General features: G+C 32.0%; 1 protein-coding gene across 1 annotated transcript; it reads right to left on the bottom strand.

The window, feature by feature from the left end:
• Window positions 1-14,584: 14,584 nt before the first annotated feature.
• LOC144545261 (dirigent protein 22-like) lies at window positions 14,585-15,384 on the bottom strand. The gene is made up of 2 exons (XM_078293850.1): window positions 14,969-15,384; window positions 14,585-14,889 (listed from the first exon to the last, which is right to left on the bottom strand). Exons 1-2 carry the CDS (start codon window positions 15,314-15,316, stop codon window positions 14,677-14,679), a joined length of 561 nt encoding a protein of 186 aa, XP_078149976.1. The 5' UTR covers window positions 15,317-15,384; the 3' UTR covers window positions 14,585-14,676.
• Between the last annotated feature and the right edge of the window lie 2,201 nt (window positions 15,385-17,585).

The raw sequence follows: 17,585 nt of genomic DNA on the forward strand, positions 1-17,585 counted from the left end.
TCAAATAAGTTTGTTCAGCAAGAAACAAACAGAAATAAATTTTTGGAAAATTTGTTGAGTGAGTCTATGGTACTATGCATATTACGATTTGGCACCGTGCTACGGCTCTATATTCGAGTTTTCAAATTCTAATGGTCGATCCGAACCGTTCATCTTGTTCTCCATATTAATATGTCTTTGAAGACCAAATTTTATATTTTTTGAAATTTTTTACTATTTTTTTAGATTTATTGAAAATCACTGTTTTTGGATGGTCCAGAATTTTCAGATCAAGTGATTTTCTAAATATCTAAAAAAATAGTAAAAAAATAGTAAAAAAATTTCAAAAAATGTAAAATTTGGTCTCCAAACATATATTAATATGGAGAACAAGATGAACGATTCGGATCGACTATTAGAATTTGAAAACTCGAATATAGAACCGTAGCACGGTAACAACCCGTGATATGCATAGTACCATAGACTCACTCAAATTTGTTGGTATGGAAGTAGGTAGTATAATCGTTAAAGGATATGACTAGAAATGTATATTGGTGTCGTGTGACTTGAGTCAAGTATTGTATTGTGTCATGATCAATTCAACTTTATATATATCGTTTCGTGTCATAATTAAAATAAAAAAAAAAATAATCACGATATGTTAGTCACGCTATTGATTTTGTGTTGTACCGTATCGTATCGTGTAACAGACGACACGCAAGATTTTACATCCTTCCGTTTGGCTTTTTGTTGTGGTATTATGTACCAAAGCAGCTGACTTTTAATTTTGAATTTGGATTTTGTAATTGCTTCAGAGTTCAGATAAATCCTATCACATGCGACAACGCCCGTCTCACGTGACACGCGTATTCCTGCACGCGTTGTACTGTTTTTGTTTTCTTATTTATTTTTCCTTCAATTTATAAGTACTTTGTATGTGCTGTACCGCTTGCTGTTACTAGTCTGGATTACTATTATTATATGCAGAGCACTAGACTTAAGGCTATCACTTGATCTTTTTAATTAAAAGCATTGGATTTTATTTTGTTAACTTAATACTGTTGGATTGACGAGTTCTAACAGTACTTTAGATTTTTCACATTTTTTGTTCTCCTTATATCTATTTTATTATTTAAAATTTTTAGTCTGTTTTGTCGACTCACCACACCACTTATATTTAATTATTAACATACAATATATTATTAACATACAATAATTATATGTTATCCGAGAATATCTCTTACATCTGCAAAGATAGGAATATTTTTTTAAAACAAAACTGTTTTTAATCTTTTTAACAGAACAAGCATTTTTTTAATTAAAATTATAAAAAGGACTCCATCGATCCTAGGGATTGGTGGAGGCAAAAATCCATTTTCTCCAACGATCCTAGGATCAGTGGAGCCATTTTCGGACAATTGATAGTAATAAATGTGAATTTTTTTGGTCAACCGATCCTAGAGATAAGTGGAGAAAATATTTTTTTGCCTTCATCGATTATAGTGGAGTCTTTTTTATAGCTTCCCTGCATTTAGTGCTTGTTCTGTTAAATTTTTTAAAACAGTTCTATTTAAAAAAAAAAAAATCCAAAAATAGTGTAGAGACAATGATTTACTTATTTTTTTTATTTTTGGTTTAAAGTCCGTAAATGATTGCATTGATCCAATGATTTACAAAGTAGCTATTGCATATATTTCTTTTGTTTAAATTAATAAGCATTAAAACCTATACATTCAGCTACTTATACAATCATCTAATTTGCTATGTCAGTAAATAAAAAATACGTGAAGTTAGAGAATACGAATTAGTCTATTCGCGCCCGAATAGCAAGTAGGTGGGCCTTCCGGTTTTCTTCTCTAAAAATGTAGACACAGCAGTAATTTCTTCGAATTGCATAGCTCGCGGACTATGTCGCATCGAGCCCTTCCCTTGAGGACGAGACGTCTTATTCTTTCCGAATTCGACGTTGCCAAGAGGAATTCAAAGCCGAGAGGCACTAAATCAAACCGGATCGAGACATTCACCACTCAGAGAGGAGGAAAAGAGGGCACTGAATCAAACCGAACCAGGATAGTCACCACTCAGCTGAGGTGGCACTGAATATAGTAACAACCAAAAGCACATACCTTATTCTCATATAGATATAGTAGGTACTATGAGATGGAATGGATTCACAAACCCTTAGTTGAACCCGAAGAGTCGAGACGAACGAAAAAGATAATAAGCGACAAAACTCTTAAACAAAATCATCTGCTCAATTGAAACAAAGTATGATGAACCGGACAAACGAAGGGGGATGGATGGAGAGACAGAATGGAGCAACCGGTCACAAATCGACTCTCAAAATCACTGTCTTCCTTTCACCGTCGGAATCGCCTATTTTTTCCATCTGTGCGGGCGGAGCTGCCAAGGTCAGCGTGATTTACTTATTTAATGACTGCTCTTTCTCTGTATCTCGTAATTATTGAATTTCCGCTAAATGGAGAGGTCTGACAACCTGGGCCTGCTTTTCAATCTTTTAATTCATAGATTTAGAAACAAAAATAAAATACCTTTCTGGATGGCAGCAAAGCACTTGAAATGGCCCAATTGGAGTCCATCCAAGCCCAGCAGGCTATCAAGCATGCTCTAAGTCCATTAATCAATTTTCGATAGGCATCAGGCCAGATTCAGTTTGATGTCCGATCTAGGCCGTTCGATCTGCATTGTTATTCGTTCGTACATTAAAAATAAAGGGTAAATTTCGCTGTAGGTCACTAAACTTTGTTATTTGTCACGAATTGGTCACTCAAGTTTGATTTGTCCCTTTTGAGTCACTCAACTCTGTTATTTGTCATAATCAAGTCCCTCTATATTTTTTCATCCAAAATTTTAACAGAATATTCCTATTCGGTCCAAAAAATTAACGGAATATACTAATTCCATCCAAAATATTAACGGAATGAGCATATTTCATCCAAAATACTAACGGAATTAGCATATTCCGTTAAAATTTTGGATGAAAAAATATAGAGAGACTTGATTGGGACAAATAACAAAGTTGAGTGACTCAAAAGGGACAAATCAAACTTGAGTGACCAATTCGTGACAAATAACAAAGTTTAGTGACCTACAGCGAAATTTACCCAAAAATAAACTACTAAACTGTTTGCACAAATCTCGACACGGATCTGAAGTTCATGCTAGAGATCTTGTTAGGAGACTTAAAACTTCATAAAATAAGAAAAATAATCCAAAATACATTTTCAGTCGCTTGTACCACATGAAATCAGTAAATGATGACGAGTATATATACAGATTTCACTGGCATATCAGGGGAAGGAACAAGATAAGATTATTGGAATTTAGAGACGTTTAAATTACAATTATAATTTGGACTAGTGTTATATAATTATATGTTTCATACTGTCATAAATAAATGTCTAAATAAGTGATCAAATTCAAAATAACATTGTAACGTTAATTAGGCATTGTACGTTTTTTTAATTAGAATATGGACTGAAATACATATAGAATATTAAGGTAATTATTTCTAATTGTTGATGGATCGATTAGAAATATTAGGATTTGGACTCGTGATAAATTAGAATAATAAAATTGCCATGAAAACAACCAGATTTTGTTTATTTCTAGATTTGAATCGTATTAAAATTGACTAGATTAAATCCTGGTCATATTTGATTTATTTATAGATGCTTCTAGAAATATTTATGGTTATTTTTAGACAATTTTCTTAAGCCAAAATTAGGATTGTAATTCTGAACTGACTTGGTTAATTATAACATTTTCACGGGTATTTAAGGGCTGGGTCTCCAAAGCAGCAACAATCATTTCTCTAAGATAAATTCTGAAATTAGAGTTAGCATCTTTATACTACTCCATTAAGTTTAAAGACGAGATTATGTTTAAGCAATTTCGGAGAAGAATTTCAACAGGCAATGCTGCAAGTTTTGGAAGAATCTGAGGCCACAAGTTCAAAGTTCAAGCGTTCAAGAAGGGCTCTAGAAGTGTTCAAGCCTTTGATCTCGATTGAGTATCGAGTAACAACACATTCAAGATGGAACAAGGTAATTCTGCTACCTTGATTAGGTTCTATTTTTGTATAGGATAGTCATAGGGCAGATTTTAGGGTGTGCTTACGTACCAACAAGTGCCATCAGAAAAATAGTTATATTATTTATTTATTTTTGGAAAAAATGATGATTTGAACTGCTATATGTTTTCTATTATTAAATCTGTTATTTTGGTTGCCTGTAATTAATTTTAAAGATTAGTAGATGCTAGTTGATCAAACACGCAAATTTTAGACGAGAAACAGTGAATCATTTTGGGAAGAATCTTTGCGGGCTGCAAAAAGGATTTTTTGTGGGTAGCAAAGAGTTTTGAATTTTTGCCACAGTTTTTGACCAAAATAGAAATAGTTCCTGGCCAAAACAGAGTCAGTTTATGGCTGTTCCTGGTCAAAACCAAAGTACAGGAAAACAGTGTTCGGCCAAGGCCGAAACAGATAGTTCCTGGTCGAAACTGAGACTGGAATAGCTGCGCAGAAAACAGTTTATTTGAGAAATGCTAATTCTGGTTGAGTGGAAATCGTGGAAAAAAGTTCTAGGACGCGAGAAACTGCTTGTAAAATGCATGTATGCTATTTAAAGAGGTCCGTACTACCTAGAAGTATTATCTTTATTTTTAGAGAGTTAAACAATGTAAACAATGTTATTATCTATATTTTTGTCATTAAGTTACGACTAAAATTAGATGAATCTATTTTTTGTGTCATTAAGTTTCGACTAATATTAGGTTTTCTATGTTTGGTAAGTTATTTAAGACAATTAAAGGTTTATTTAACAGATTTAATTGATAGAAAGTGGTTATTATACATGCTAATTTTAGGTTTACGTCTTGAAATTAGAAATAGGCTAATTTTCTACCGGCTAATTTTCTGATTAAGACGTCTAGAAATAGATTTACGACTTAGATTAGACTTTAGGTATAATTTTTTATTTATTTAAAGAAAATTAGGGTTTGTACATGTTCTGAATTTGAGTTAGTTAAGAATTAATGTATGTAAATGGACCTCTTTTTTTGAGATGAGTTTAAATTCGTTACATGACAAGTAATTAAGATAACGCACTTGCAATTGATGCGAATATTAGTCAGCCCAAAGGAGGATTAGTACTTGTGAAAGTTGTTTAGGGCATAAGGGTAGTTTATAAAGATCAGATGTGGTAGTTATGTGTTAATGATGTCTTAGAAAGGTCTCGGGACATGAACTTAAGTGTTCCGAAGTGAACCCCTACCTTCCGTTCACTGGCCTGATCATTAATACATAATTGATGCCAACCTATCCCAAAGGATCATTGGTAATTGTACCACGTATTTATACTTTATTTACTACACCAAAGAACTTTATTTATTACATCCAAAGATGTTTCATTAGTGGATGCGTGCTTTGGTTAAAGAAATAATGAAAATTTTCCTTTAAATGAATTTTAAATTTATGATTAGGAATAAATCATGACACGTAGTGATCTAATTCTTTCCTTTGTTCTTTGGAAGACACAAATTTAAGGATTGTGTTCATTAATTATGGTTCATAATTGTCCATATCTAATTATTAGGTTAGGTTAAAATTTACTAGAAGATTTTCTAATTGAAATTGTAAATTTCTAACCTAAAATTGATTCTGGGGGCGCTCCTTGCGACCTCCATGGAATTAGACAATAATGGGTGGTATATGAAATTAGGATTTTGATGAAATTTATTTTTTGATGAATTTCTAAAACAAAATATATACAGGTCTAAAATTAAATTTCTAAATTTGAAAGGTTATTTTGATGAAATTTATTTTTTCATGAATTTCCTAAAACAAAATATATACATATTTATAATTAAAATTTTAAATTTGAAAGGTTATTTTGGTGAATTTTTTTCATAGATTTCCTAAAATAAAATATACATATTTAGAATTTAATTTCTAAATTTGAGAGGTTATTTAATGTGCTTCCAAAATTAGATTTTCTCTCTAGATTATGGGTCAATTTCAGCATAATAAATGCATTTTTTTCAGTTATTTAGAAAATGATGTGGTCGCACGGATTTTGATGTGATAGCACGGTTTTTGATGCAAAAGCACAAAATACCTTTTTCAAGTTGGAAAACTGCAAAAAACAAATTCGTGGGGGCCACACAACTGTTTGGAAAATTTCAGAATAATTTTTAGGAATGAAACTGTAGTTATTATAATGCAGTTATATATATGTTTATTTAATTGTACTTTTATTTTACGATTAAGGTATAAATTATACTTTTTATAAAGGTACTAAAGTTATATGTATTTTGAATTTAATTAATTGAGTTCTAATTGAACCAAAGGTACATCTTTTAATAAGATTAATTTAAATTCATTTTACAAAAAGATATTAGGTGTGCATTTAATGGATGCAATTATTAATCGGCCAAGAGGAAAATAATGGTTGTTGAAGTTATTTGTACAATTGAGTGATAATAAAATATAGTGATGACTATTATGTGTTTACATGAGTCAACATTATGGACCCAAAGGAAGGCATGTTGTTCGACATGTTATTAAATTATCAATATTTTATTATTACACCACAGTATCATAAGAAATTAATTTGTTGTCCAAAGGTGATCAATTAATCAACCAGAGTTCTTCAAAGTCGAAGTATACAGAAATTAAGTTTCTGGTTGTAAAAGAGAGAGTTCAAAATAATGAGTTGTGTATAAAACACATAGGTACAGACGCCATGATAGCAGATCCGCTTACTAAAGATTTGCCACCCTAGCAGTTTCACGGGTATGTTGCTCGTATAGGTGTCATTCCCATTAAGGTTAGTTGGAAAAAATGTGGGAGCCTGATTTTGTTTTATATTTGATGTTCAATGTAAGGTTATATAATTTTGTAAACAGTTTGATCAATGAGGTATACAAATTATATTTAGTTTAATTTTTATTATTTTCTCTTTAAAGTTTAAGTTTTGACCTCAACTTCAGTATTAAGTTTTGTGGTAACCTAGTTGGAAATAGATGTGCTAATATCATATTTGCGTGTAATATCCATGCTATACGTCTATGTCAAATTCATGTCATTCAATTATAATAATAATGTGATCTATGTCGGTTTAGTTACGAGTTAATACAAATGTAACAACTGCGGCTTAGGTTCATACGTCTAAATTACAATTATAATTTGGACTACGTGTTATATAATTATATATTTTATATTGTCATATATAAATGCCTAAATAAGTGATTAAATTCAGAATAATGTTGTAACATTAATTAGGCATTGTAAGTGTTTTAATTAGGATACATAACGAAATACGATAGAATATTCAGGTAATTATTTCTAATTGTTGATGGATCGATTAGAAATATTACAATTTGGACTCGTCATAAAATAGAATAATAAAATTGACATGAAAACAACCAGATTTGGTTTATTTCTATATTTGGATTGTATTAAACTGACTGGATTAAATTCTGATCATATTTGGTTTATTTATAGATGCTTCTAGAAATATTTATGGTTATTTTCAGACAATTTTCTTAAGCCAAAATTAGGATTGTAATTCTGAACCGATTTGGCTAATTATAGCATTTTCACGAGTATTTAAAGGTTGTGTCTTCAAAGCAGAAACAATTAATTCTCTCAGATTAATTCTGAAATTAGGATTACCCTCTTTGTACTACTTCATTAAGTTTAAAGACGAGATTCTGGTCAAGAAACTTCGGAGAAGAATCTCGACAGGCATTGTTACAAGTTTTGCAAGGATCTGAGGCCTCAAGTTCAAAGTTCAAGTGTTCAAGAAGGGCTCTAGAAGTGTTTAAGCCTTTGATCTTGATTGAATATCGAGTAACAACACGCTTAAGATGGAATAAGGTAATTCTATTGCCTTGATTAGGTTTTATTTTTGTATAAGTTGTCGTAGGGCAGGTTTAAGGGTGTGCTTATGCACTTAATTGTTGGTGCATAAGTGCATCCTTAAACTTGCCCTAAAACCATCCTATACATAAATAAAACCTAATCAAGGCAGCAAAATTTCCTTGTTCCATCTTGAGCATGCTGTTACTCGACATACAATCGAGATCAAAGACTTGAACTATTCTAAAGCCTTTCTTGAACGCTTGAACTTTGAACTTTGAACTTGAGGCCTCAGGTCCTTCCAAAATTTGTATCAACACCTGTCGACATTCTTCTCCAAATTGCTTGAACAGAATCTCGTCTTTAGACTTAATGGAGAGTGTAAAGAGGCTAACTCTAATTCCAGAATTGATTTTAGAGAATTGATTGTTGCTGGTTTGGAGACCCAATCGTTAAATACCCATGAAAATGCTATAATTAGCCAAGACAGCTCAGAATTACAATCCTAATTTTGGCTTAAGAAAACTGTCTAAAAATAATAATAAATATTTCTAGAAGCATTTATAAATAAACCAAATATGACCAGAATTTAATCCAATCAATATTAATACGATCCAAATCTAGGTTTAAACCAAATCTGGTTGTTTTCATGCAAATTTTATTATTATAATTTATCATGAGTCCAAATTGTAATATTTCTAATCGATCCATCAACAATTACATATAATCTCCTGAATAATCTATACATATTTCGATCCATATCCAAATTAAAATACGTACAATGTCTAATTAACGTTACAACATTATTCCGAATTTGATCACTTATTTAGGAATTTATTTATGACAGTATGAAACATATGATTATATAACACGTAGTCCAAATTATAATTGTATTTTACATGTCTCTAAATTCCAACAATCTCCCACTTGAACAAGTGTGCCCTTTTAATTATACGCTTTAAAATTAACTGCATGCAAAAACTTTTCTGTCTCACTTATCGTATTTCCTAAATAATTCGGTCCATCAACTATATCAACAAAGAACCTAAGCTGCAGTTGTTACATTTGTATTAACTTGTAACTAAACCGAAATAGATTACATTATTAATATAATTGAATGACATGAATTTGAAATGGACGTATAACATGGAAATTGCATGCAAATGTGATCTTAGCTTGTCTATTTCCAACTAGGTCATCACAAAACTCAATACTGAAGTTGAGGTCAAAACTTAAACTTTAAAGAGAGAAATAATGAAAATTAAACTAAATATAATTTGTATACCTCATTGATCAAATTGTTTACAAAATTGCATAACCTTACATGGAACATCAAATGTAAAACAAAATTAGACTCCGACATTTTTCCAACTAACCTAAATGGGAATGACACCCATACGAGCAACATGCTCGTGAAACGGCTTGGGTGGCAAATCTTTAGTAAGCGGATCTACTATCATGGAGTCTGTACCTATGTGTTATATACACAACTTATTATTTTGAACTCTCTCTTTTACAACTAAAAACTTAATGTCTATATACTTCAACTTGGATGAACTCCGGTTGATTAATTGATCATCTTTGGGCAACAAATTAATTTCTTATGATACTTTGGCGCAATAATAAAATATTGATAACTTAATAACATGTCGAACAACATGCCATCCTTTGGGCCCATAATGTTGACACATGTAAACACATAATAGTCATCACTATATTTTATTATCACTCAATTGTACAAATAACTTCAACAACCATTATCTTTCTTTGGGTCAATTAATATTGCATCCATTAAATGCACACCTAATATCCTTTTGTAAAATGAATTTAAATTAATCTTATCAAAAGATGTACTTTTGACTACAATTAGGACTCAATTAATTAAATTCAAAATACATATAACTTTAGCACCTTTATAAGAATTATAATTTGTACCTTAACTATAAATTAATAAAAGTGCAATTAAATAAACATATATACAACTGCATCATAGTAACTACAGTTTTAATCCTAAAAACTATTCTGAAATTTTCCAGAGAGTTGTATGGCTCCCAAGAATTCTTTTATGCAGTTTGCTAACTTGAAAAGGTATTTTGTGCTTTTGCATCGAAAATCGTGCCGCTGCATCAAAATTCATACTGCCGCATCATTTCTGAATAACTAAAAACTGCATTTATTATGCTGAAATTGATCCATGATCTAGAAAATCTAATTTTTGAAGCACTTTAAATAACCTCTCAAAATTATAAATTTAATTCTAAATATGTATATTTTATATTAGGAAATCTATCAAAAAAAACCACCAAAATAACATTTTAAATTTAGAATTTTAATTCTAGTTCTTTATATATCTTGGTTTAGAAAATTCATGAAAAAATAAATTTCACCAAAACAACATTTAAAATTTAGAAATTTAATTCTAAATCTGTATATATTTTGTTTTAGGAAATTCATCAAAAAAAAAATTCAATAAAACCCCAATTTCATAACCACCCATTATTGTCTAATTCCATGGGGGTCGCAGGGAGCGCCCCATGATCGAATTTAGGTTAGAGATTTACAATTTCAATTAGGAAATTATCTATTAAATTTTAACCTAACCTAATTATTAGATCTGGGCAATTATGAACCATAATTAATGAACAAAATCCTTAAATTTGTGCCTTCCAAAGAACAAAGGAAAGAATTAGGTTACTATATATGCGTCATGATTTATTCCTAATCATAATTTTAAAATTAATTAAAAGGAAAAATTCGTACTAAATTCTATTAGTTCTTTAATCAAAGCACGCATCCACTAATGAAACATCTTTGGATGTAATCAATTACCTTCAGGTTCTTTGCCAGTTCGTTATCTTAATTACTTGTCATGTAACAAATTTAAACTCATCTCGAAAAAAGAGGTCCATTTGCAGACATTAATTCTTAACTAACTCAAATTCAGAATATGTATAGATTCTAATATCTTTTAAATAAATTTAAAATTACACCTAAAGTCTAATCTAAGACGTAAATCTATTTCTAGACTTCTTAATCAGAAAATCATCCTTTAGAAAATTAGCCTATTTCTAATTTCTAGATGTAAACCTAAAATCATCCATTGGCGAAGTCCTCGCACTTGTTCTTGAAGAGACTAACTTCAGCATTAGCACGAGATTTACTGCGAAACTGGCCTCCTTGTCGACACTAACTTCAGCATTGGCTGCAGTGGTCAGTTGAGCTCTCTCACCACTGCCCTCATCGCCGTTGCCTCATCCCACCTATTTTTTCTCACCAGCAGCACCGGCGGCCTCACTGTTATCACCACCAGCGTGTATTGCATGGGGCGTTATGTGGCCGACATTGGCATTAGGAGGGATGTTGTCAAAAGGACATCCGCATCGCTGGCCAAAAGGACTCTCCTGTGGCCGTAGCACATGCAGTTTCTTCTGCCACAAGAGAAAGAAGCTCATTCTTTAAAGCACTCTATTCCCCTTTACTGATGTAAATGTAAAACAATATTTGTTTCGTTTGTGCGATTGCGGGGACCCAAAGAGTGCTAGCTAGTTACATCCATGGTTGTAAATTTTTTATTTATGTGCAATAAAATTTTATTGAAATTCCTTCTTCTCAAAGTTTGTATATAGTTCAGCTTCATTCATAAAATATTAAATATTTGCTGATAGCCTAGTGGTTAAAGTTGCTCCTTATAATTGTAGGAAAATTTGAGTTCAAATTGCACCTATCACATTATATAATTTTTTTTTTTTCAGCCTCTTCATCTAAATATTCTAGTCCCGCCCATGCAATTGTTGGATTGCCAGTAAGTTGTAGAGAAACCAGCTCAAGCTTAGAAGTTAGAATTGTGGATTTGTTCTGGGATTCATGCTATATATGAATGGGTGTGAAACGTGGATTTATGATAAATGAACTTTGTTTAAAATTACAATTGCGAACACTAGTACAGAAAACGCTACTAATTACCGTACTCAAATTAAAAATGGGGTTTTACATGGTTTTCGAATCGTGTTTACGAGAGTTGTGTACAATAGGATTGCTAAATTGTGCACGGTTTTTGAACTATGTATAAAAATACCAATGTATACAGTTTTTTTTATTAAAACTGTGTATAATTCATTTTTTTTGCCAAAACACATCATACACGCTTTTTAAAGTAGAATTGTTTATAACAACACACATCCTACACGGTTATTAATAAAAACTATGTATAATTTATAAATTTTAAAAAAAATATATCACATCATACTCTAGATCTGAATTCAAATTAAACCCTAGATCCAAATACTAAAAACACTAAACTAAAATTCAAAACAATACTAAATTTAAATACAACACATACATTTACCAACATATAAACAACAATTACAATTACATCACATATTATTATTTACATGAATAACATTCTAACTAAAAAAAAATCAAAACACAACAAAGAATCCTAGATGTGAGACTTCATAAATTTATATGAACAATGCCTAAGAAACAGTATAGCAAAGAACAAGACAAATGAAAATTAGAAATGAAAAACTTAATCGGAAAATTCAGCTGAAGTTTGAGGCTCTTTCCTTTTCTTTTTTTTTTGCTTGCAATTCGGATAACCGCTACAGGGTCAAAATCAATATCTCCATCTCGCAGGCTTTCAAAAATTAAAGTAGTCATTTGCTGAAATCGGACATCGCCTATTTGAAGTTTTATTCATCAATACCTCTCTTGCATTATCTCTCGCCCTAGTCTCAATTGTTTATATTTACTTGTCTTAGAGAAATACATGTACAGTCTGCAGAAAAATATGCTTTAGAACTGACTTAAAAAAATAGAGAGAGATGCATTATAACAGAAAGGCATGGATCAATAACGTGAAAACATTTGTATTTATTTTATCACACACAGATCATATAATAAAACTATGTAAAATTGTTGGAGCATCTCATATACGCCCATCTGAAAATGCGCTCTAGAAGGACCAGACTTCCAAAAACACATTTATACACAGTTGTAAACAGTAAAACTGCGTATTAATTAATGTGCATAAATTTTCGGAACAAATTTTTGAAACAATGTTTTCGTTCTTCGAACACGGATTTAATGCAAAATTTTGATCAAACGTGTATAATATGTTGTGTATATTTTGCGTTTCTGTACTAGTGGAAGATACCCAACAATTTCCAATCAGGTTTTGATCAGATCTATAGTTTCAGATATGCAGTAATAAAGATATCTTTCTAGCAGATGAAGAGATATTTTTTGGACTTTTCGTTTGGAGTGGACTAGATATTAAACAAAAAAGTATATTAGATACTCACAGATTTTACTACTATTTCAATGTACTCCAAACGTTTTTGGATGTGACAAAAAATAGTGCTAACTTGAATTAGCTACTATTCTGAACTAGTATTTTATATTTAGATGTGTTTGGGTTAACAAAAAGAAAATATTTTTTATTTGTCTATTATGCGTTGGCATACTATTTTACTAATCCAACAAAAGATTAATTTAGCTCATTAATTCAAATTTAAATTACCTCACTATTCTCACTAACCCAAACTTTCATCGAAACACACCCATAAATTACATCAATTGATACGTTAGGAGATTTCAAAAATCAAAACCTATTGGGAGGAGATTTCAAAACCTGACTGCTATATATATGGCCTATATGAGTCTGGATCATCTACAGTACGGATGCCACTCCGCTGCTCTCCAAATAAGAAAGTAGGACCCTGTTATTCAAAATCTAACCGTTGAATTTTTTCATGCACGAATCGCAACACAGATTTGAAATAATAGGATCCTGCTCTTCTATTTGAAGAGCAGCGGAGTTGGCTCCAGCAGTACCTCGTCGTTTGAGTTTTGAATCCATGCCAATTCGGCCCAAGCCTATGCTGCCACAGAACTCCTTGGTAATTTGTGCTAATATATAATTAACGAACCGAGCGGTTTCAAACTCAAACCGTGATACCTTGGGGAATTTGAATTCCTGGTGTATGGAAATGGGTGTACTATATATATGGAGAGGTCTGAAAATCTGGGCCTGCCATTCTATCTTTTGATTCATAGATTTTAACAAGAAAACTTTCTGGATGGGAAACAAAGCACTTGAAATGGCCCAATTGGAGTCCATCCAAGCCCAACAAGCTATCAAGCAAGGTCTAAGTCCATTAATCAATTTACAAGAGCAAAATGAGCAACCACATCATTTGACACTAAACAGATTCAAAGGCCATTGATTGATTTTAAGCATATCTATCTTCATAAAGATATTATTATAGACCTGGATTATGATTATACTTCTGACGATTATATTTTTTATGTAGTAATTGATTTCTTCTGCTACACGTATATTGATTAAAAAAAAATAAACCATTTGTTCTCAAAATCAAAAAATTAATTAGAAAACTACATATTTCTCTTAAACAAGTTATATATTTTTTATTTTTTAATAAATGGTAAAATTGGTACTTTACAAATTTCAAATGACATGGAATTGAAAAATCGATATTTTGATAAAGTTGTGAGTTTTTGAAATTGCAGTAGGCTAAAATGTGATATTATGAATTTTATAGGAGGAGACGTATCCCCCAACATTTTAATGCGTTAAAAAAATACGACATTGTACAATTTAAGTTTGTATATAATTTAGATTTTTAGTTCTGTTTTCGTCCATAATGTCCTCTGATGTAGAAACTAATAATAAACACTTCAAATTGAAAACAGCCATATTAATTAAAGGTAAATCAGAAACAAGGACATCAAAGCCAGCATCAAACATGCTAAATAAATGTTAAACCAGCATTCATCTACCAGCAGTATAATTATTGTGTTGTTACGTAAACATCGTACTCGATAGTGGCGGTCGTGTAGTCCATTGTGTGAGTCTTGGCAACGGCATACCCACGTGCAAGTCGAAACTGCCCTGTACCACCGACAACTGACATCTCTCTTGTTGCGTGCATCGGTGTGTTTCGCCCCAATACAGTTATCACACTGCCATTGTATGCACCATCCGTGAAAACCAAGTTCATCACCTAAATTAGTGAAGCACAAATACACATATTACTTCACTACTTCATATAAAAGAAAATATATCAATTCATTCTTATATACCTGCATGAAGCCAAGTTCACCAAGACAGGATGCAGCGTACAAACCCTGTGCCCGACCCACTTCCTTTGAGGAGGGATTTGGGCCCTCTGTCAGCTTATCATCCATCATGTTCATCATGCCGAATGATGTCTTCGAGCTGCTAGTTGGCTGAGTAATCATTACGGATGTTGGGTTCTTGCCACTTACAATGTCATGGAAGAAGAAATGGATGTGTGTCATGCCGGCCTCGACCTTCACATTGTCGGGGAAAAGGGTCTCTAATTGAGCCTTGGTGGAGGTGACATAAATGAGGGAGAAGAGAAAGAAGGAGAGAATGATGGCACAATTTGGTGTTAACTTGGAAGCCATTTTTGTGTATTAGTGCCTATGTGGGGAATGGGCTAGGAAGTGTCCATAAATATAAAGAGGGACAATGTTTGTGGGCAGGTATTATAGAGAAATCGTACCTTTTCCTGTGGAATGTGAATCATCAACCTATTTGGCAAAAAAAAAAAATATCATCAACCTTGGCCATATTGATGATATATTTTTTTAATTGAATGTTCTTACTTTTTAGTTAAAAGGGACTTAAAATTATCAAATCATTTTTATATCTTGATGTACGTATCACTGGATGTTATCCATCTTTTATTGGATTCATATCCAGGTATCGTAGAGGATTAACCTCACTTTACGGTTTGAGATTAAATCTCAACCGGTTTAGGATTCAGGATAGTGGACGGGACAGTATTATTGGGCTTCGTGGACGGGACAGTATCATTGGACAGAATAAAAGTATTGAATAATTTTGTGGATCCGGATTCAAATATTTATCTAATATGAAGAAAAGATCTGGATTTAGATACTAATAAATTAATTAATCCTCAAATGGAGTGGATATCTGATTATATCCAGACCCATTTTGAGCCGCAGATACGGATTTGATATTAGTATTGTTCGCTCTGTTTTCACTTCTAAAGTTGAAGAACCAAGGTTTTAATTAGTTCCACCAATTAGACGTAACTCAAGTCCTTCGTGGAGAAAACTTTCTTCAATGAAGATTTGACATTTTCCAGAGATGGGATGGAGTATGTCAGAGCTGTTGGGTTGTTGGGTGGTGTGAGACCTACTAAGTTGCATGAGTCACTGTTAGTTATGATTTGGGTGAGGTAGCTACTTAGCTCTGCTCTTCCTATTTCTTAATCAGGAGTTAAGAAGAGAATAGTTGGAGATGAAGGAAACATCAATTAAACAATATGAAACTTAAAACGTATAACAGAGGTAAATCATTTCTAGCCATTTTTCTGTGCATAATTGAAAAAAGCTAAAAGTTGAAGTTAGTGGTCCAGTTGAAGGAATCTGTTCTGATCACTAGTAGTAGCAAGTGGGAAGAAAATGTACCACTACTCTGTGCCAGATGTTCAGCCTTCAAAATTCAAAGCGTGACAATTACTCTTCAATATTTAATACTTTGTTTTCCAATGCTTTCCAGTTGGCAATTCTACTTTTAGGAAGCACTAGGTGCTTCATGTTGTAGCTACCGTTATTTTCCGTATTATTTTATGTGTAAATGGATGACAGCTTGCTGTTCCAGTTGTCCTATTTGAGAACTCTTAGGTAAATTAACATCAACTTATCAGCTGTGTTTGGAATTGGAAAAATGGTAAACGTTATGCTAAGCGATGGCATGTTAATTCTTTATTACTATACCGTCAAACACAACCTTTTTGTACAGTGTTTTATTAAAATGATTTCAAGTGTTTTAAACAAAGTAATATTTACAATTAACAAAATATGTGAAATTGTTTGTACGATAATACAATATTCACTCTTTCATCTCTTGCTTTGCTCCTTTCACTGTTGTAAAATGAATAAAACGTGTTAGTTTGTTTTGTGGAGTGCAGAGTAATGTTGAGCAGGATATTTGGATTTCATCATCCTTTCAATATTGTATAAAATGTGTTAGTTTCCTAAAGCATAGTAAATGATGAATAAGTGTCTATGAATATAGTGAACTATCTTCTTTTTTTTCTTTTTTCTTTTTTGAAAAACAGATAGAGGCTATCAGTCTGAATATAGTGAACTATCGTATCATTATACTAATGGTGCTGGTATTGCTTTGGCTAAGCAAAATGCAAAGGCAAATTGGTACCATAGTCTGAAGGTTATTTCTGTGTGATTACTGTTCAACCTGCATTGGCATTACTAAACTGAACCATACATTGTTAGCACATCAATTAGGCTTCACTTACACTGTTAAAAACATGATGCGCTAACAAAGCAAGATGAGCAGTTAATAGCTGGAATTAGGGGAATTGAATGGGATGCCGTCGAATTGCCTTCTTAGTTCATGGAGTACTGGTGGTACCATAGGTAATATATCTATATTACTTTTTCAATAATGCTGTAAAAAATATAAGATTATGATTGTGAAACTCTCTAATCATATTGATTAGAATTAAACTCATTTGCTATGTCTTCGTTTTGATAATTGGTTCCCATATATTCTAGTAGTGTACGATATCTCTGTATGAAATTGAAGTACTACAATACAATGAACAAAAATAACATAAATCTAACCTAATCAAGAAAAGTGAAGAAGAGAGAGCCAACTCAAATAGAAGGGCAAGAGGAGAGA

Source organism: Carex rostrata, chromosome 27 (assembly GCF_964058835.1).
Source record: "Carex rostrata chromosome 27, lpCarRost1.2, whole genome shotgun sequence".
NCBI lineage: Eukaryota > Viridiplantae > Streptophyta > Magnoliopsida > Poales > Cyperaceae > Carex > Carex rostrata.